This window comes from Chelonia mydas, chromosome 13 (assembly GCF_015237465.2).
Source record: "Chelonia mydas isolate rCheMyd1 chromosome 13, rCheMyd1.pri.v2, whole genome shotgun sequence".
NCBI classification, from domain to species: Eukaryota; Metazoa; Chordata; order Testudines; family Cheloniidae; genus Chelonia; species Chelonia mydas.
In genome coordinates, this window is record NC_051253.2 from 28,031,744 (window position 1) to 28,051,026 (window position 19,283).

Below are 19,283 nucleotides of genomic sequence, written 5' to 3' on the forward strand. Positions count from 1 at the left end.
TCCAGCACTGTGTTACTGGAGGGCCTCTTGCTCAGCTGAGCCCTAACACTGAGGCCCTGATCCACTAATAGTTATCAGTGAGATCAGGGTACTTTAAGAAAGAATATATGAGTTAACCCCGCGTTCTAGCCAGGTTCCTGTGGGGATAATTGCACACCACCAACCTAAAGTGCCCTTGTGTTTTTCATTGCATACACTATTCTTCTTTTCCTGTCCTAAGCCATTGTTGCTGTGACACTGCGTTTCACACAAGAGGTGACTGCATTACAACAAGGGATGATGTGGAAGCTCATTTATACTTTGCAAAGCATCCTTTCGGTTGAGTGCGCCATGGAAATGGAAAACGTTACTTCTGTGGTTGTCAGAGATAAGAAAGGGAACAGGCAGACTCGCTAGAGCCATGGCATATGGACAAACAAGGGAAGGAGCTCCGTTCTTCTATTTAACCAAGTGAAATGTCAGCAGCTTTCGAGAACTCTCTGCTTAGACAATGTTGGTAAAAGTGCCATCCCTCTGCAGGAAATGAGGCAAATGGAAATGCAAAACCCCTCTAGGAAAACTCACAAGCTCAGTCTGATCCCTTTGTGCACTGGGGGACCAATCTTCCAGCAGCTGATTCAAGATTATTTACCTAATTATGTTGCTATTAAGTGATTGTCACTTCAGAGGCTGTAATTTGCTGCATGGGAGTTAGGGAAGCTGATGCTTTATACAGATCCAATCCAAATCTGGCCTGTTGGGAGAATAGGAGACAGCAGGCTCCTGATCCTGGGATTTGCAGTGATTGGGGAGTGCGTGCTGCTAGATGGAGGAAAGAAGGAGACACAATTGCTGTCAGGATTGCCCCACGGGCCTGTCACCTCAGCACTGTTGGGCAATAATGCAAATGGGGAAACCCGGGTGCATTTTACGAGCAGTGTTCTGAGCCCAGCTGGGAGAGGAGGACAGCCTCCAGTGTCAGAGTTATGCATTAAACATTAACTCCATCCCTGCTGAAATACTGTGAGGACAGACAAGGGTGAACTGTGAACATTGCCCTGCCTGGGTAAGAATTGCTCACGCCCTAGTTTATTGCCCCATGAGCCCTGCTGTGTTCCCTTGTCTGTCTCATCCAGCTCTTAGGTCTTGTCCTCTACACCGTAAGCTCCTTGGGACAAGGACTGTCCTCTTCTATGTTTATGCAGTGCCTGGGACAGCGGGGGGCCAGCCTGGCTGATCTCTAGTCACATGTACACGATAAACATTCATTAGAAACAACAAAACCCTGATGATGTGAGACAGCAGCTCCATTGAGGGTTAAAGTTTTACCCCAATTCTACCATCTATCTAATCTAGATTGATATTTGTTAGAGTTCAAGAAGCAATACACAACTAATCATTTGTCCCAGGAACTTCCCCTACTTTGCTGTTGGACAATTGCTCATAAACAAATTGCCAAAGTCCTAGAAATAGCCATTACCCAAAACTATCTGCACATTTCTTCAGCCAGCGATTCTTTCTCTGCAGGCCATCTGTGAACAGTTCCATGTGGACATCCAGAATTCCTGTCACGTGGCACTGGTTCTGTTCCCTGAGTGGCTAACATATGTAACAAACCCATATTGTGCCCACTGAAAATTTTACAACCCGATCTACAGCACAGTTTGGAGTTGGTTTGGGTGGATTCTCAAGCAGTGGCACTTTAAGGGAGCGAGTTTGAGCTGGCAAAGCGAAATTCATACTGTATTCAAACACTTCTCCACAGCTAATGTCCCCCATGGTCTCCTGACAGCACCCGGTGACGCTGGTGTGCAGCCAGTAAAAAGCTCACACTGACACTAGTCTGACTCCGTGAGGAAGTGACAGACTCACACACCTCTCCAATCATCTCTCTCCTTCACTGCTTCAGCAACCCAGGCGCCATTGTCACGATTTGTCTAGCAGCCGGTCTCCCCGAGGGGCAGATCACTGGAAGGGCCAAAGGACAAACCGTATACAACCAAGAGACAGCGGAGCCTTCCGGGTTTGCCTGAACGAGCCCCGAGGAACAATTGGGCATGAGCGGCTTTCTGAGCTGAGAAGAGGGAAGGAAAGGGCTGAAAATTCGAGGCGGTCGCTGTTGATCTTGTTGTCTGCAATCACCTGCAGAAGTGCCGTAGCAAATGGAAGGAGCACAATTAGAAGGGTGCTCCAGGAGGCCGGAGCAGTGACTTGGCTGCGTTGATTACGGGTACTTTCCAAAATTAAAACTTTCCCTCTGCATAAGCTGCTGTATTCGAGAACTTCAACTCCGCAGGCTTTTACTCTGGAAAGCAGGCAGCCTCATTAAAGCAGAGAGCAGAACGGCTGCTTTGACGAATGATGTACACAACATATACCATTAACAAAGTTCTGGGATTACTCAAGAGATGGGCTTGGTAATGAACATGCAGAACTTGTTTGAACCAACTGCCACCCTGGCTCTCTCAACACGTATTACACACAGTATTTCTAATGACATATTTGCCTCAGAAACAGCTGGTGGGGCCGTCGCTGAGCCATAGTCCTAACTGCTTATTGTGAATTATTTGTATTTTCTATCTAAGGTGCTGACACAGCGCACCTCGGACATGAGTTATCTCAGGGACGGTCTCCGGCCTGTGTTATACAGGAGGTCAGGCTAGGGGCCACAGTGGCTGTTTCTGTCCTCGTAATCTATGAATCTTTAATGGTTTTATCCCCACAACACCCTCTTGAGGTAGGGAAGTGCAATGACCCCCATTGTACAGATGGAGAACTGAGGCCCAGAAGTCATACACAAAGTCTGTGACAGACCTGAACTCAGGTCTCCCACGTCCACTGCCACCCTAACCGCTGGACGTCCTTACTGTACTGCCTTGATGCCCTGAGTGATGCTGTACACACACACACACACACAAAATCAAAGGCAGTTTCTGCCCCAGAGAGCTTACAATCTAAATAGGCAAGACAGACCAAAGAAGCAATATTCTTCCCATTCTGTCTATGGGGAAACTGAGGCACAGAGCAGTTAAGTGACTTGCCCTAGGTCACCAGGAAGTTGGCACCTGGGTCAGGAACAGAACCCAGAACTCGAGGACCCCAATCCAGTGCCCAAACCACATGTCCACCCTTTCCCTGCTGGTGGGGCTAAGGCCAACAACAACCTGCAATGGGATTTCTATGGGCCCAGTCAAAAGGAGGTAGGATACAAGCAAGATGAAAGGCAGTCACAGTCTGAGTACAACTGCTGCTAGGAAATCTTTACAATAATGGCTAGATCCAGGGATTAAGAAGGGGAGATGGGTGCTGGTCCAATCAGGCCCAGCTCAGGAGCAATTTAGGGCCATATATTCAGAGCTGTGCACAATTGCAGGGCTAGCTAACATGCTTATGCTAATTAGGGACACAAGGTGGGCGAGGTGATGTCTTTTATTGGACCAATCCCTGATGGTGAAAGAGACCAGCTTTCAAGCCACACAAAGCTCTTCTGCAGCTCTGGGTAAGCGAGTGCGCACTTCTGGTCCCGAACGACGTCACACTGGTGGCAGTCTGTGAACTGAACCCAATACCTAGCAGGCACCACACCAAACCATCACAGCACCTGTCATCCTTGGGGTGTGTCTGAAGAGGCCAAGGATCAAACCTGCAAAGGAGACTGAACTGGTGTTTAAGCCCTAGAGGTGGCAGGACTTAGGTATGTTAGGTGAAATAGAGGAAGCCTGTAGGCAGATGAGAATTAAGGTAGGATCCCATGCGAGAACTGGCCAGGTTTGCACCTCTGTAGCTTGAAATCTGACAGGCAGGAGGCCAGTGTAACTTTCACACTTGTAAGTGGGAGGGCGGGCAAATGGAGGAGTGAATTATATTTGCAGTGGGTCAAGAAGTTCCCTGTGGAAATGGATCCAACTCAACCTTTTATTATGTGTTATTCTGCACTGGAGTCTCCAAAGATGTGGATGCTCAGATAGAAGCAGCTGCTGCCGTGTTTCCAGTCCTTCAGCGGCCTCTGTGAAGACGCTGTGACGTCAGGCTTGCTACGAAGCTGCACATCTACGGAACCACAGTTATGCCAACTCTCTTTATTGCATGGCAATGAAACATGGGCACTGAGAAAGGCTGAAGAGTGGCTGATTGACATTTTCGATTCTCATAGTCTTTGTCAGCTGCTCTGTATGAAGTGGAAGGACACACTCGGCACCCAGGATATTTGTAGCAGAATCCCGTAACTACCTCCGTCAGCACTGGTTTGGTTTTGGCAGTTTTCTTGGTATGGACATATTAGGATGGAAGACCAACAAATTACAAGGGTGTTTACCAAGGAATGCTGCTACATGGCCAGTGATCATGTGGTTGCCAAAAGCTTTGGTGTCGTAATAAGTTTGCCAGCAATGAACAAACGGAATATCCAGCCAGACCACTTTCAGGATGTAACTAGGGATCATTCCGGGTGGCAGCATCGGCCAGTGACCTGCTGGCCAGGAGCCTGCCAGAGGTCCAGCACTGACGCTTAGTGGAACATAGGCTGGGTACTGATGGTGGGCTTTTGGCAGCACATAAGATTCCCCTTTGGATGCCAAAGACTATTCTCTCAGCAACCATGGTGGAGCGGTATCTGCTTCCACCTCCATATGGTGCCGGGGTTCCGGGAACCAGTGGTGTGCCAGAGATCAAGATGCTGGGATCAGGTGGGGCTTGACCCTAGATGGTGCCAGGTGCCCAACATACCCTGTTCCCTCCTGCTTCCGGAGCTCGTAGGTGCCCCATTGGGGTTGGCGGGACCAGGAGAGAAGGTCCCTAGCTACCTGAAAAGCCTCTGGGGTCGATGGTACCATGTCTGCTGGCACCGCAGTGCAGGTTTCCTGGTGTCGGCAGAGGGTCTCTCACTGGGCTCAATGCCCTTCTGTAGAGTCGATGTTGCTGACGCAGGTCTGGGGGTAGAAGAGCGGCCCAGCATGGGTCTCACTAAACTGCCTTCTCCCTGCTTGTCTCTCTTCCACACTGGTGAGCGTTCTCTCTCCGTGGGCTGCTTCTAATGCTTCTTCCTCGGAGAGGGAGAACGGTGCCAGGGAAACAGGGAGACAGCTGCAGCGGCACAGGAGCTAGCAAACAGAGCTGTAAACAGGGGAGTTTGAGTGGGAGTTCTGTTGGAGGAGAAGGTATTTGTGTGTGCTTGGTCTTGTATTGGTAGTATTTGTATGTGTAGAGGCTTGTAGGGGCTTTGTGCTGGGAGAGAAGCTGAGCCCTGATTAGGGGGCGGGGCTTCACTGACTAGGGGTCCTATAAAGGTAGCAGCCAGTCAGGCAGTGGCACAGACAGCTGCAGCGGCACAGGAGCTAGCAAACAGAGCTGTAAACAGGGGAGTTTGAGTGGGAGTTTGAAAGGGGAGTTTGTCTTGTGGTGCTTGTGTGGGGTTTGGTTTTGCTGTGGGTGGTGGTGTTTTGGTGTGGTTTGTGTTTCCCAGATTAACAGGATTTAGGTGGGAAGGATATGACAGATACAGAGGTGGCAGTGGGAGTGACCCATGTAGCAGATGACACAATGAAGATGACTGGATGTGGAAGCTGTGGTATGTACATGATCCTGGAGGGGGCACCTGGTAAGAGTTTTGTCTGCATGAAGTGCCGTCTGATAGAGCTGATGGAGGAAAAGATCCGAGGTTTGGAGATGCAGGTGGAAAGTCTGGTAGAGTTTAGGAAGGGGTTTGAGCAGATTATGGAGCAAAGACATGAGGTATCTGAAGGGAAAAGCTCAGACTTGCAGATGGAAGCAGGACTAGGGAATTCTGAGGGGAGACTGGGTGAGGAAAGTGGTCAGTGGAAGCATGTAACTAAAAGAACTAGGCAGAGGAAAAGGCGGGCTAGTGAAGGAGAAATAGAGCTTAAGAATAGGTTTGCAGAGTTGGAAAATGAAGAAGGGGCTCAGCGGGTAGTCACTGAAGGTGACAGGGCAAGGAAGAAGAGAAGAGAGGTTAGTCCTATAGGAAAAGGGGAAGAGTTAATGGAGATTACACCAAATATGAGCCCCAGGAGGATACAGGATGGGTTAAAAAGGATTACAAGGGAGAATGGGAATGGAAAGAACTTGCAGCCAGAGGGAACAGGGGATAGACTGGAGAATAGCACCGTCACTAGGAAAAGGCAGGTCTATGTGATTGGGGACTCTTTACTGAGAAGAATAGATAGGCCTGTAACCAGAGCTGATCCAGAAAATAGGAGGGTGTGCTGTCTTCCGGGTGCTAAGATACGGGATGTAGACCTGAGGTTGAAAAGGATTCTAAAGGGAGCGGGAAAGAATCCCCTAATTATCCTTCATGTGGGAACAAATGATACGGCTAGATTCTCGCTGGAAAGTATTAAGGGAGACTATGCTAGGCTGGGGAGGACGCTTAAGGAAATTGAGGCTCAGGTGATCTTTAGTGGGATTCTGCCTGTTCCTAGAGAAGGGCAACAAAGGTGTGACAAGATTATGACTATCAATAGATGGCTTAGGCAGTGGTGCTATAAGGAGGGCTTTGGGATGTATGGCCATTGGGAGGCATTCATGGATAGAGGACAGTTCTCTCGGGATGGACTTCATCTGAGTAGGGAAGGAAATAGACTTCTAGGATGGAGGCTGGCACAACTGATTAAGAGAGCTTTAAACTAGGAATTTGGGGGAGATGGTTGGGAGATGTCCAGGTAATCTCCACGCCAGAATTCAGCATAGAGTGGAAAGAAAATGAAGTAAGAGTGGATACAGCTGTAGGAAGGAGGAAGGGCAGTGTAGATACAAGTCTAATAGGTTATACTGGTAGTAAAATAACCGTGCCTAATAGGGTACAGAATGTGAGTGAGGCTAAACAGCAAAAATTAAGATGTTTGTACACTAATGCAAGGAGCCTAGGTAACAAAATGGAGGAACTAGAGTTACTGGTGCAGGAAGTGAAACCAGATATCATAGGTATAACAGAGACCTGGTGGAATAGTAGTCATGACTGGGCTACAGGTATTGAAGGGTATGTGCTGTTTAGGAAAGACCGAAATAAAGGTAAAGGTGGTGGAGTAGCACTGTATATCAATGATGAGATAGAATGTAAAGAAATAAGAAGCGATGAAATGGGTATGACTGAGTCTGTCTGGGCAAAAATTAAATTGGGGAAGAAAACTATTAGAGCCTCCCCTGGGATAGTGCTTGGGGTGTGCTATAGACCGCCGGGATCTAATTTGGATATGGATAGAGCCCTTTTTAATGTTTTTAATAAAGTAAATACTAATGGAAACTGTGTGATCATGGGAGACTTTAACTTCCCAGATATAGACTGGAGGACGAGTGGTAGTAATAATAATAGGGCTCAGATTTTCCTAGATGCGATAGCTGATGGATTCCTTCAGCAAGTAGTTGCTGAACCGACTAGAGGGGATGCCATTTTAGATTTGGTCTTGGTGAGTAATGAGGACCTCATAGAGGAAATGGTTGTAGGGGATAATCTTGGCTCAAGTGATCATGAGCTAATTCAGTTCAAACTGAATGGAAGGATTAACAAAAATAAATCTGCAACTAGGGTTTTTGATTTCAAAAGGGCTGACTTTCAAAAATTAAGGGAATTAGTTAGGGAAGTGGATTGGACTGAAGAATTTATGGGTTTAAAGGTAGAGGAGGCCTGGGATTATTTTAAATTAAAGCTGCAGAAGCTATCGGAAGCCTGCATCCCAAGAAAGGGGAAAAAATTCATAGGCAGGAGTTGTAGACCAAGCTGGATGAGCAAGCATCTTAGAGAGGTAATTAAGAAAAAGCAGAAAGCATATAGGGAGTGGAAGAAGGGAGGGATCAGTAAGGCAAGCTACCTTATTGAGGTCAGAATATGTAGGGATAAAGTGAGACAGGCTAAAAGTCAAGTAGAGTTGGACCTTGCAAAGGGAATTAAAACCAATAGTAAAAGGTTCTATAGTCATATAAATAGGAAGAAAACAAAGAAAGAGGAAGTGGGACCGCTAAAAACTGAGGATGGAGTGGAGGTCAAGGATAATCTAGGCATGGCCCAATATCTAAACAAATACTTTGCTTCAGTCTTTAATAAGACTAAAGAGGATCTTAGGGATAATGGTAGCATGATAAATGGGAATGAGGATATGGAGGTAGACATCACCATATCTGAGGTAGAAGCGAAACTCAAACAGCTTAATGGGACTAAATCGGGGGGCCCAGATAATCTTCATCCAAGAATATTAAAAGAATTGGCACAAGAAATTGCAAGCCCGTTAGCAAGAATTTTTAAGGAATCTGTAAACTCAGGGGTTGTACCGTATGATTGGAGAATTGCTAACATAGTTCCTATTTTTAAGAAAGGGAAAAAAAGTGATCCAGGTAATTATAGGCCTGTTAGTTTGACATCTGTAGTATGCAAGGTCTTGGAAAAAATTTTGAAGGAGAAGGTAGTTAAGGACATTGAAGTCAATGGTAAATGGGACAAAATACAACATGGTTTTACAAAAGGTAGATCGTGCCAAACCAACCTGATCTCCTTCTTTGAGAAAGTAACAGATTTTTTAGATAAAGGAAACGCAGTGGATCTAATTTACTTAGATTTTAGTAAGGCGTTTGATACGGTGCCACATGGGGAATTATTAGTTAAATTGGATAAGATGGGCATCAATAGGAAAATTGAAAGGTGGATAGGGAATTGGTTAAAGGGGAGACTACAACGGGTCCTACTGAAAGGTGAACTGTCAAGTTGGAGGGAGGTTACCAGTGGAGTTCCTCAGGGATCGGTTTTGGGACCAATCTTATTTAATCTTTTTATTACTGACCTGGGCACAAAAAGTGGGAGTGTGCTAATAAAGTTTGCAGATGATACAAAGCTGGGAGGTATTGCTAATTTAGAGAAGGACAGGGATACCCTACAGGAGGATCTGGATGACCTTGTAAACTGGAGTAATAGGAATAGGATGAAATTTAATAGTGAGAAGTGTAAGGTCATGCATTTAGGGATTAATAACAAGAATTTTAGTTATAAGCTAGGGACGCATCAACTAGAAGTAACGGAGGAGGAAAAGGACCTTGGAGTATTGGTTGATCATAGGATGACTATGAGCTGCCAATGTGATATGGCTGTGAAAAAAGCTAATGTCGTCTTGGGATGCATCAGGAGAGGTATTTCCAGTAGGGATAAGAAGGTCTTAGTACCGTTATATAAGGCACTGGTGAGACCTCACCTGGAGTACTGTGTGCAGTTCTGGTCTCCCATGTTTAAGAAGGATGAATTCAAACTGGAACAGGTACAGAGAAGGGCTACTAGGATGATCCGAGGAATGGAAAACTTGTCTTATGAAAGGAGACTCAGGGAGCTTGGCTTGTTTAGCCTAACTAAAAGAAGGTTGAGGGGAGATATGATTGCTCTCTATAAATATATCAGAGGGATAAATACCAGAGAGGGAGAGGAATTATTTAAACTCAGTACCAATGTGGACACAAGAACAAATGGATATAAACTGGCCACTAGGAAATTTAGATTAGAAATTAGACGAAGGTTTCTAACCATCAGAGGAGTGAAGTTTTGGAATAGCCTTCCGAGGGAAGTAGTGGGGGCAAAAGATCTATCTTGCTTTAAGATTAAACTCGATAAGTTTATGGAGGAGATGGTATGATGGGATAACATGGCTTTGGTAATTAAATATTCATGGTAAATAGGCCCAATGGCCTGTGATGGGTTTTAGATGGGGTAAGATCCAAGTTACCTGGGAAAGAATTTTCTGTAGTATCTGGCTGATGAATCTTGCCCATATGCTCAGGGTTTAGCTGATCGCCATATTTGGGGTCGGGAAGGAATTTTCCTCCAGAAGGTTTTTCGCCTTCCTCTGTAGCATGGGGCACGGGTCACTTGCTGGAGGATTCTCTGCTCCTTGAGGTCTTTAAACTACAATTTGAGGACTTCAACAGCACAGATATAGGTGTGAGGTTTTTTTGTAGGAGTGGTGGGTGAAATTCTGTGGCCTGCGTTGTGCAGGAGGTCAGACTAGATGATCATAATGGTCCCTTCTGACCTAAATATCTATGAATCTATGAATCTATGAAACGCTTTGCACTAATACTCGGCGCCGAATCACAGCGGTTTGGCTCTGAGACAGGTCTGAGCGGCTTGCATGAGGATAGCTGTCAGTCTGACGTTTGGTGCACGGTCTGAAGTCCCGACAGATCTGGCACTTGTTCTTCATGTGAGTTTCGCCCAGGCACTTTAAGCAGCCCGAGTGCGGGTCATTCACCAGCACAGGCTTGCCACAGGAGGCACAAGGCTTGAAGCCCAGAGCATGCCCGGCCCCTGGGGCAAAGTCCCTCTATGATAGGAACTATTTACACTAACTGCAAATGTAGAAAAAGTCCAAAAACCACTAGGAAGAAGCCCTGCCAAAGCAAGAAGGGGTGTTCCAGCAACCCTCATAGGCAGTTAGAAGTAATTGAGATGGTGTGGGGCCGGCAGTGCACCTTATACCAATGCATAAGCGCATGGCTAGAGGGTGCTAGAGCCTGCCCAGTGTATACTACTAAGGGAAAAATCTCCGGCAACGGTGCATATGGTGCACACACATGCCTAGCATGGAATGGACATGAGCAAGACTCGCCGAAGAACCGTTCACAGCAGTAGCCAGTGCCTTTCTGCTGAATGCATAGAAGAAATGTGGATCACAGACCACATGCCATGGTGAGAGAAGGTAGAGCAGGCTGGCCAGAGGTTTCTTGTTGGAGAGCAGGCTTATTTGCTCTTTGGACAATTTGGGTTGCCTCACAATTAAAGAGCTAGCAAGCGAGCGAGCCTACAGCAGGAACGAGCACTGCACTCATTCTAGAGAATGCAACAGCTTAACATTCAGACTTAATCCAAGAATAGATGCAAATTCACACCGAGAATCTGTGATTAGAGCAAATTATGGTCTAAGCTTTTACCGTTGTGAATAATGCATTAAAATGCATTCCGCCCAGCAGGGTAAAACACTGGCTGCCAAATACAAATGCATGTTTTTCTCCACGTTTAGAATTTAATTTAAACAAAATTAATTAATTGTTTGTAAAAATTGCCCAACAGAGCCCTGGAGGCTGAAATCCTGGGATTATGCAGCATGTAAGAATAGCAGAGACAGCTATCCAAATCTCCAGACCGAACCTCAGCCATGGCTGGAATACGTGCCAAGATGGAGAGCATGCAAAGGTGATGATTGTGGCCTCCCAAATCCTCTCCTGTAGTATCAGATAGAGAATTTATTGTTCACTTCCCATCCTAAACAGCAGCACACCATCATTAGGTGCGCACTGTTAGATGCGTTCCACCCCAGAGACAATCACATTTTAGGAGCGATGTACTCCTTATGCAATACAGTCCATGGGGACCAGGTCTTCTGACTGCAAAAGACTGTAAGTAAAGAATTATTTACCTGAAATGTCCCATCACCTTGCAACCACATCCCATTCTGGAATGCAGGTACTTATTGTAATTATTTACAGTAGCTTCTAGACATCCCAACCAACATAAGTGCTCCAGCATGAAAAGCACTGTACGTACACAGGAAGAGATGTTCCTTGCCCTCAAGAGTTTATATTCTAAATAGACAAGGCAGTCAAACCATGGGAGAAAAGAAGATCTACATAAAAGCAAAAAAGAGAGTCACAGATTCCAAGGCCAGAAGGGACCATTCTGACCATCTACTGACCTCCTGTATAGCATAGGCCAGAGAACTTCCCCCAAATAATTCCTAGAGCAGATCTTTTAGAAAAACATCCAATCTTGATTTAAAAAGTGATGGAGAATCCACCACACACCGTGGTAAATTGTTCCAATGGTTAACTGGGCTCATCTGGGATTTGAGCCCAGGATCCCTTGCACTCAAAGCAAGAATCGTATCAACGAAGCATCTCTCTGCAAAGCTCTCTGCAGCATCTCACTGCAGTCAAAGGTGAGGAACGGAAGATCAGTAAGATGAAGTGACTTGCCAGTCCCTTCTTTTGGGTAACAATGGACCTCCATCCCAGCAGGAATCTGGCATCCTCGCTTTCTGCTAATTACTTACAAGAGAAATGTCAGACTGTGAAACTAAAGTGACTGAAAATGTCAAAGAAACCAATTTGTGCCAAGCTTTAAGCAGCAATTTTTGTTTCTAAATGTTAGTTGCTCCTCCTCAAACACTGAGACTTCAGCAGGTTGAATATGACAGTAAATCTGGGGAGACAGCAGGGAGGGAATTTCATATTAGATCACTGGAATTTTGGGGCTAGAGAATATCCTTTGCAATAAACATCTTGGGCTGAGTACCAAAATTAAACCACTTAAAAAAACCCCTCTGTGCATGACTCAGGTTGGAATTCTGCATTTGTATTTGACTTTGGGGATTCATTTTGGGCTCCATGCATGTGCCAGAAGATTGGCATGGCTGCCTGGTTTCTCAGCTTTGAAGTGGACATATTGCTTTCATTTCCCACAACCCTTATTAGCCATGACTTTTATCATGACTGTGAGGCACTGTTCCTACAGAAACCTCAAGGACTCTAAGCCTGTTACATGTATCATGATAAAATTCTATTCCCTTTGAGAGATGAAGGAGGAGTGGTAAGATGAATATAGTCTTTTTATTGACTACTTTGAGTAGAACAAACTAAATACATCTGTAACAGTTTGGGTTCCTTTATACAGTACATTAAATAAGTTATGCACGGGAATTAAGTAACAAATTCCTATTACAGAATTAAATGACAAAAAATATAGAAAACTCAATCCAACAAGTCTTCCCATACCAGAATTTCACATTTATCATTCCATGTTTAAAAATTTCATTCTAATCATGACTGTTAGTATTTCATTTATTTACACTGGGGTTAATTTTATTTTAATACATAGAGAGCCATTGAAGTTGAATGAAAACTATGGAAGACTGTTTATTTACAAATAATTCCTTAGAGCACTGTATTGCTCTCATCCTTTTTGGGGTCTGATCTTAGTGATTGCCCTTAGGCAACTAACTAGTACCACTTCAGTATTTGTAGCTAAATACAGAGGATACTACAAACATTGAGGCAATGGTATTTGGTTAGCGGAGGCAACTGAAAAGGTTTTCAGGGTTACCACTATACCAAGAGGGTCCTTAATCAAACCTCCCATTGGGTGCATTGACTGAGTAAGAACTGCAGAATCCAGTCCTCTGTTATGAAGGATATTGTCATGAAAACCACATACTCTGTGGCTTCTCTCTGTTCCTTATCAACCCAGTACAACGCTGATGGGTAATGGATCATCACTGGAAAGGTCTGATAGTTTAAGAGAAGAACAGGACTTTGGAGGGATTTCACCCCTGAGATGCTGTTTCTGCAGAAATATCCTGATAGCAGTAGCGAATGAAGGGAACAGAGATGAGAACCTTACACAGAATAGGAATTGTTTGCAAATAGGTTTCCATTATCCAGGAGGCATCAGCTGTTCTCTGAGGTTAGTACAGATGGTTATGGAACAGCCTCAACCCCAGAGATGGCCCCAGCTCTTGTACTTGAGGCAGGTATACACAGCCATGGAGAAGGACTTCAGACAAGTAAGGAATACTGCCAACAATTATCTCTGCACCTTGCAATCCTGATCTGTTCTTCCTTTAAGAAGCAGAAGAGTCTGTACCAGAGAAGCAGCTCTTTCATCTACCTGCAATCTGTATCTACAGGCCATGACTGAGTCCGGGCTCCGAACTGTGGTAGTAACCATCTCTCACAGGGCAAAAACTAGAGATTCTTAATATGGAATTTTGGCAATGAGAAGATTTTTGCCTGTGAGCTTAAATTTTTAAGACATGTGAGTTAACCACTTCATTACTGGAGACTGCAGTTTCCAAATTACGCTCCCTAAGGACCACAGCCAGATCAATGAGCTAACCTGCTCTTGTTACCGTGGCATATCAACAACATCCAGTTGACAGCAAGCCTGTTCCCATCGCTAGCCCAAGGAATAGTAAATTACATCTTCATTATCAGCTGCCATTTTAAAAAGTGACCAAATATAATTTAGGAATTATTTGCCTTGTTTGGCTCTAATCCAAAGATCACAGAAGAACAGAGTCTCAAAAACAAAACCTCAGTAAAGGGCCAATACTCTAGCCCTTATTCATGAGCAGCATGAGAAGCCAGTGGGACTCCCAAAGCGAGCATGCTCCGATTCCTGTTGCATTAGCTGCACGTATAACAAGCTCTTAAGGGACTCATAAAATAAATTCTTCTAGGCAAACTGCGTTTCTCTGCATGCACCAAACCAATCCTCCCCTCTGGACCAGATTAGAACATTGCCTTCAGGCCCAACCAGCCTACTAATAGCCAGTTCGGCATGCCACAACCCAACTAGATTGCACCCTTCTGAGCAGTTATCTCTAGACCGGCTTTAAATGATGGACAAGGTGATATACATTGGTTTATAAATGCACTGCTAGTGAATTCTGTCATCTAGAGCAGTGCAACCAGGTGCTTTGATGGGGTTGCCCTTCTCTGCATGGAATATAGGTCTGGAACCAAGAGTTCAGCGCACAACAGAGCTCTGGTAATCCCATTTAGGCTTGGATGTTTAAAAAATTGACATTAGTTGAAAAATTCTGAAACTGTTTTTTAAAATCGTTGCGCCAACATGCTTGGAAAGAACAGGCTGTAAATGATCCATTGCAATCATGTGGAGGAGATTCACAGGGTGAAAACAAAGTCAACAAATCTAAAACTAAGAGTTTCCATGCAGTGGAAAAATCTTTCCTGCACAGTGAAGTAACCCAACCCAGCCTGTGGGGCAACAGGCCACAATGACAGGTCGAGATTTGGTCTGAAATATTCAGCACACAAGGAGAGTGGAGGCTCCTAACCCAGCTGATTGATAAACAATGGACTGTCCAGTTAGAGAACAGGGTTTAAAATGGGCCATATAAAAAAGATCAACTGTTCCTGCTCAGCACAGAGATTTGTTTAGCTTCCCACCTCAACAGAACACAATTCTCCTCTCCTCCAGGGAATGCCCAACCCCTGCAATCCCAGTGAGTCACTTTGCAGCTCAGACGTGGGGAAAAGCAGACATCTGTAACCAAGAAACTGCTTATTTCTCATTATGCTGGAGAATGAGAAGTTCTCCCGAGGAAAATTAGTTTGGGTGGACAGTTCATTGCAGAGAGTTAGGAAGTACAGAGCCAACTGGGAAGAAGAAAAATATGTATCTGATGAAAGAGGAGGAGCAGCGAGTTGTATGGGGAAGCTTCTCAGGCAGCCTGGCCATCCAGCAGAAAGAACACCACACTTCATCCTTGGATACTGCGTGCTGCTCTCCTGGAGTCTCCCGCATGTCAGGGCAGGACATGGGAGCTCCTTCCCAAAGAAGTTCAATTAAAACAAAGAGGAAGAGGCCATAGTCCTGAAGGTCCAAGTGACGTGCTCTCTGGCGCCAAGACTTCAAAGCGAGCAGTGTTGAGGTCCCATTGGCAAGGCTGGCATGTGGTTCTTAACAACTGTTGATGGATTATAATGAAACGGAAAAAACCTCACAAAGATTAGCTGGAGCATCAGGGATCTAGAGTAGCTGGTGGACTTTTTACAGCCTTCTGTGGATCGCAAGTGTATTTTAGGTTTAAAAACAGGAAAATGTATAAAACCTACTGAACTGAATGGAAAGATTTAGAGTCCATTAGTGTCTATTGTTGTCACAGAAGCTGGGGTAGAGGATCGGGAGGTCGTTGCAGAGGTCTTCTCTAGGGCAGGACTTGGAACCCCATCAGCTGGTTTGGCGGCGGCGGCTGCTGCCAATCGCCCTGCTGGCAGGGAAAGCGGCTTGGCCTGGCTGTGTAACCCTTGTCCGCAGATCCGATGATGTCTCTCCCAGTCTTTGTGCTGGCAGAAAGAGCCACAGTACCGGGCAATGTTGCATCCGCTACACGTCTCACTGGCTTTGCGACCGCAGTTCCAACAGCTCTGCAAGGCAGAAAACACTTGACTTTAAAACATATTTCCCGAGGACGTTAATATAGTTTGGAGGGCAGCAAGATAGGGCTTACTAGGCATTTGCAGGATTTGCAGGCACTGCTTTGTCCCAGAAGAAATAAATGTAAAAAAATCCACCACTTCTAGGCCTTTCACACACATTCTAGCCAGGGAACAGATCACGCCTCTGTGCTAGAATGACAACAACCTGCCAGACTGTATCCAACTGGCATCCCACCCCAAGAGCAGGCAACATCACCAAGGAAATCAGAGCACAATGCTGCTACACATTCTTTTCACTTCCTGTTTTAAGCAGCTCTCTTTTACTATCCAAGGGCTCTTCACAGAGATTACAACAACACTCCCATAGAGTCAACATTTGCCTATGATCCTGCTTATCCACACAAGAGGTTTCAATGGGCTAATGTGGAAAAGAAAAAGCTAATTTAAAAGCTTATCCACCAGGTGAAACTGTTCCCAGGGGGTGAGATTCAGACGGGAAGCTGAGCAAAGCCTCTCTGGACTCTGGAAGATATGTCAGCTGGCGGGTTTACAATCTGTGACTGGTTTGTAAGGAGCACAAGGGCAAAAGGCCAAAACTGGGAGCTGTGACTGCAGCTGGTCACAGAAGAGGAACTGGAGGATTAGCTTTCTGCAGCTGGACTTGTGCGTTAGCAAAACCGTACTGGGAGAGCAACGTCTGCTGTGAAAAACCAGCTTTGCCCAGATTCCACGTGTGCCCCCTTACTCCCACCCCGCAAGATGTATTTCACGAACCACCGCGCTTCTGCAATGCTCACAAAAAGCTGCTAAGAGAGCAGGAAAGGGAAGTAGCCTTGAGAGTTTCTCTGGTGGCATGTCGCACGTGAAGCTCGGAAAGATGCATGTTAGCAGCTCTCACAGCTCAGCAGTTCTGCACCAAAAACCATTTGCTCCTGGCAATAATTTGCTGGCTTGTAGCAAAAAGCCTAACTCAGTTGATTGGTAGCGGAACTGCTCTAGAGTCAACACACACAGGAGAGAGACTCAATCTTCCAGAAGAAGAATGTGGAAAAATACTCCACTGACATGTGAAGCCTGAGAAATTGAGTCACAGCTTGAAAGCCACTGACACTCCTGCCTAAAATAGTTTGCTTCCGACCATATTTGATGGATTACAGGATACGCTGGAATAATGACACAGCTTTTTAATGTGGTGGCTGAAGAATAATGCACTCCACAGAAGAATCACAGAGGTTAGTGACAAAAAGATCTGCTAGCTGGACAGTCCAGGGTCTTCCTGCGGCTCTATGCTCCAATGCGGTTTCAAGAATCTAGTTTTAACTGTATCACATGGTGGTGCTTCCGCCACTTCCCTTGGGCATCACTCAAACAGATCTCGCTAGCAAAAAGTCTGCCTTGCTATTTAGCCTAAAAATCATTCCTTTACTTAATTTTATCTCATAACTTCTGTATCACGTTAACCAATTCCTCCCGCTCCTTGATACCTGCATCCTTCAATGCTTAGTGACTGCTACACCCTGCCCTTATATATTTCTTGGCTAAACATCTATCTATATTAAATTTTTTTTGTCTTCTTGCATAATAATATGTAATAAATATATAGCTCCTTTCATCCTGAAGCATGCCAGTGTACCGGTGGAGCCAGCTGTGTCAGAACCGGGCATGCAATACCATCCAATCATGGCTCAGCGATTGGTAGAACTGTGTGACCCTCCATGAAGTAGTGATGGCTTTATTCACTGCAGATTGGACATTACCGAGACATTCCTGGAGGAGGAATCTGAATTACCTTGTCCAGTTTGGGCTACATCAATATTTTTCAGTGGGACCATGAGGGTTTTCTGCATGATCCTAGAATGAGGTGACTGGTGCCATCAGTGAGGCTTGCCTCCTTATGGAGAGTTGCCCAAACAGGCCTCTTCCAGGCTGCTAACTCAGTATCCTCACAAACCACATAACCACCCCATGCGGAGCCATATTCCATCTACATCAATGAAAGACACCATAATCACAAGAGAGACCAGTGTTTCTATGCTTTGGAATGGGAACTCTTGTTTCTTGATGCCCGAGACCTGAACAAGCAGATGGGGAGGGCAATGCTATTTTCTCCCAGAATTTGGTCCAATAAAAGCTATTCATAGAATATCAGGGTTGGAAGGGACCTCAGGAGGTCATCTAGTCCAACCCCCTGGTCAATTCCCAATTTTTGCCCCAGATCCCTAAATGGCCCCCTCAAGGATTGAACTCACAACCCTGGGTTTAGCAGGCCAATGCTCAAACCACTGAGCTATCCCTCCCCATCTTGTCTCTCTCATTCCCTCCCAGACTCAGACAGTCATGGTACCACACAAACCCCTGAAATAATGAGAGCAAGGGGGCTATTGCTGGTCTCCACAATTCACAGCAAAACAAACTCCATGTGCTCACCATACCCTGCCCCAGAAACTACAGAGCCAAAACAAACCAGAAACACCAACACAGCGATGCTCCAGAAATGCAACTGTTGTTGGGCAAACAAGGGTAGGAAAAAAACAAAGACAGATCAGTGGACACACATGTTCATTCCAGAGTTTGCAAAGTGCTTTGGGATCCTTTGGAATAATAAGAGCTATAGGAGCCTTACTTTTATTCATTTGAGCAGTAATATTTCATAACCTTAACGAGTGAGCAAGACAGGAGCACAGCTCCTTTCCTTCTTACTTTCCCAGTGCAATGAAGCAGTTTATACTTGCCACTAGTCTTTCTGACATGACTTTGCAAATGACTGTGTATTCATTAAAAAAACAACCACCACCCCTCTTCATATCACAAACCCACTTCAGTTCTTAAGATGTACAGTTAAGTGCTGGCTTCTAAATTAGCTGTTGCCACTCAAGAAAGATCTAGGAATCATTGTGGAATAGTTCTCTGAACACTTCAGCTCAAACAGCAGCCAAAACGGCTTAACAAAAAGTTAAGAACTATTAGTAAAGAGATGGAAAATAAGACAGAAAATATAATGCCACTGTATAAAATCCATGGTGCGCCCACACCTTGAATAGTGTGTCTAGTTTCAGTCACCCCATCTCAGAAAGGACATAGGGGAACTGGAAAACGTTCAGAGAAAGGGAACAAAGATGATGAAGGGTACGGAACAGCTTTGACACAAGGAGACAAAAAGATTATAGCTGTTCAGTTTAGAGTTAGGAAAGTGACAAGGAGATGACGACAGAGGTCTATAAAATCACAAATGGTGTGGAAAAAGTGAATAGAGAAGTGTTATTTACCCTTTCACACAATACAAAAACCAGGAGTCACCTGATGAAATTAATAGCAAATTTAATACTAACAAGAGGAGGAACTTTTTCACACAACACAAC

At 45.1% G+C, this 19,283-nt stretch overlaps 1 protein-coding gene across 7 annotated transcripts in view; it reads right to left on the reverse strand.

Annotated features, from left to right (window-relative positions):
* CBFA2T2 (CBFA2/RUNX1 partner transcriptional co-repressor 2) overlaps nucleotides 1-19,283 on the reverse strand; it is a 129,948-nt gene that overhangs the window by 20,631 nt on the left and 90,034 nt on the right. For 6 of the 7 annotated variants that reach the window (XM_043526762.1, XM_037915442.2, XM_043526761.1 and 3 more), the window contains one exon: nucleotides 12,552-15,912. The exons of the other annotated variant lie outside the window; for it this stretch is intronic. In XM_043526762.1, the coding sequence (XP_043382697.1) occupies nucleotides 15,619-15,912 (294 nt within the window). In that variant the 3' untranslated portion in view covers nucleotides 12,552-15,618. Of the gene's footprint in view, nucleotides 1-12,551; nucleotides 15,913-19,283 lie in introns of those variants that run through there. 7 annotated transcript variants of the gene reach the window in all.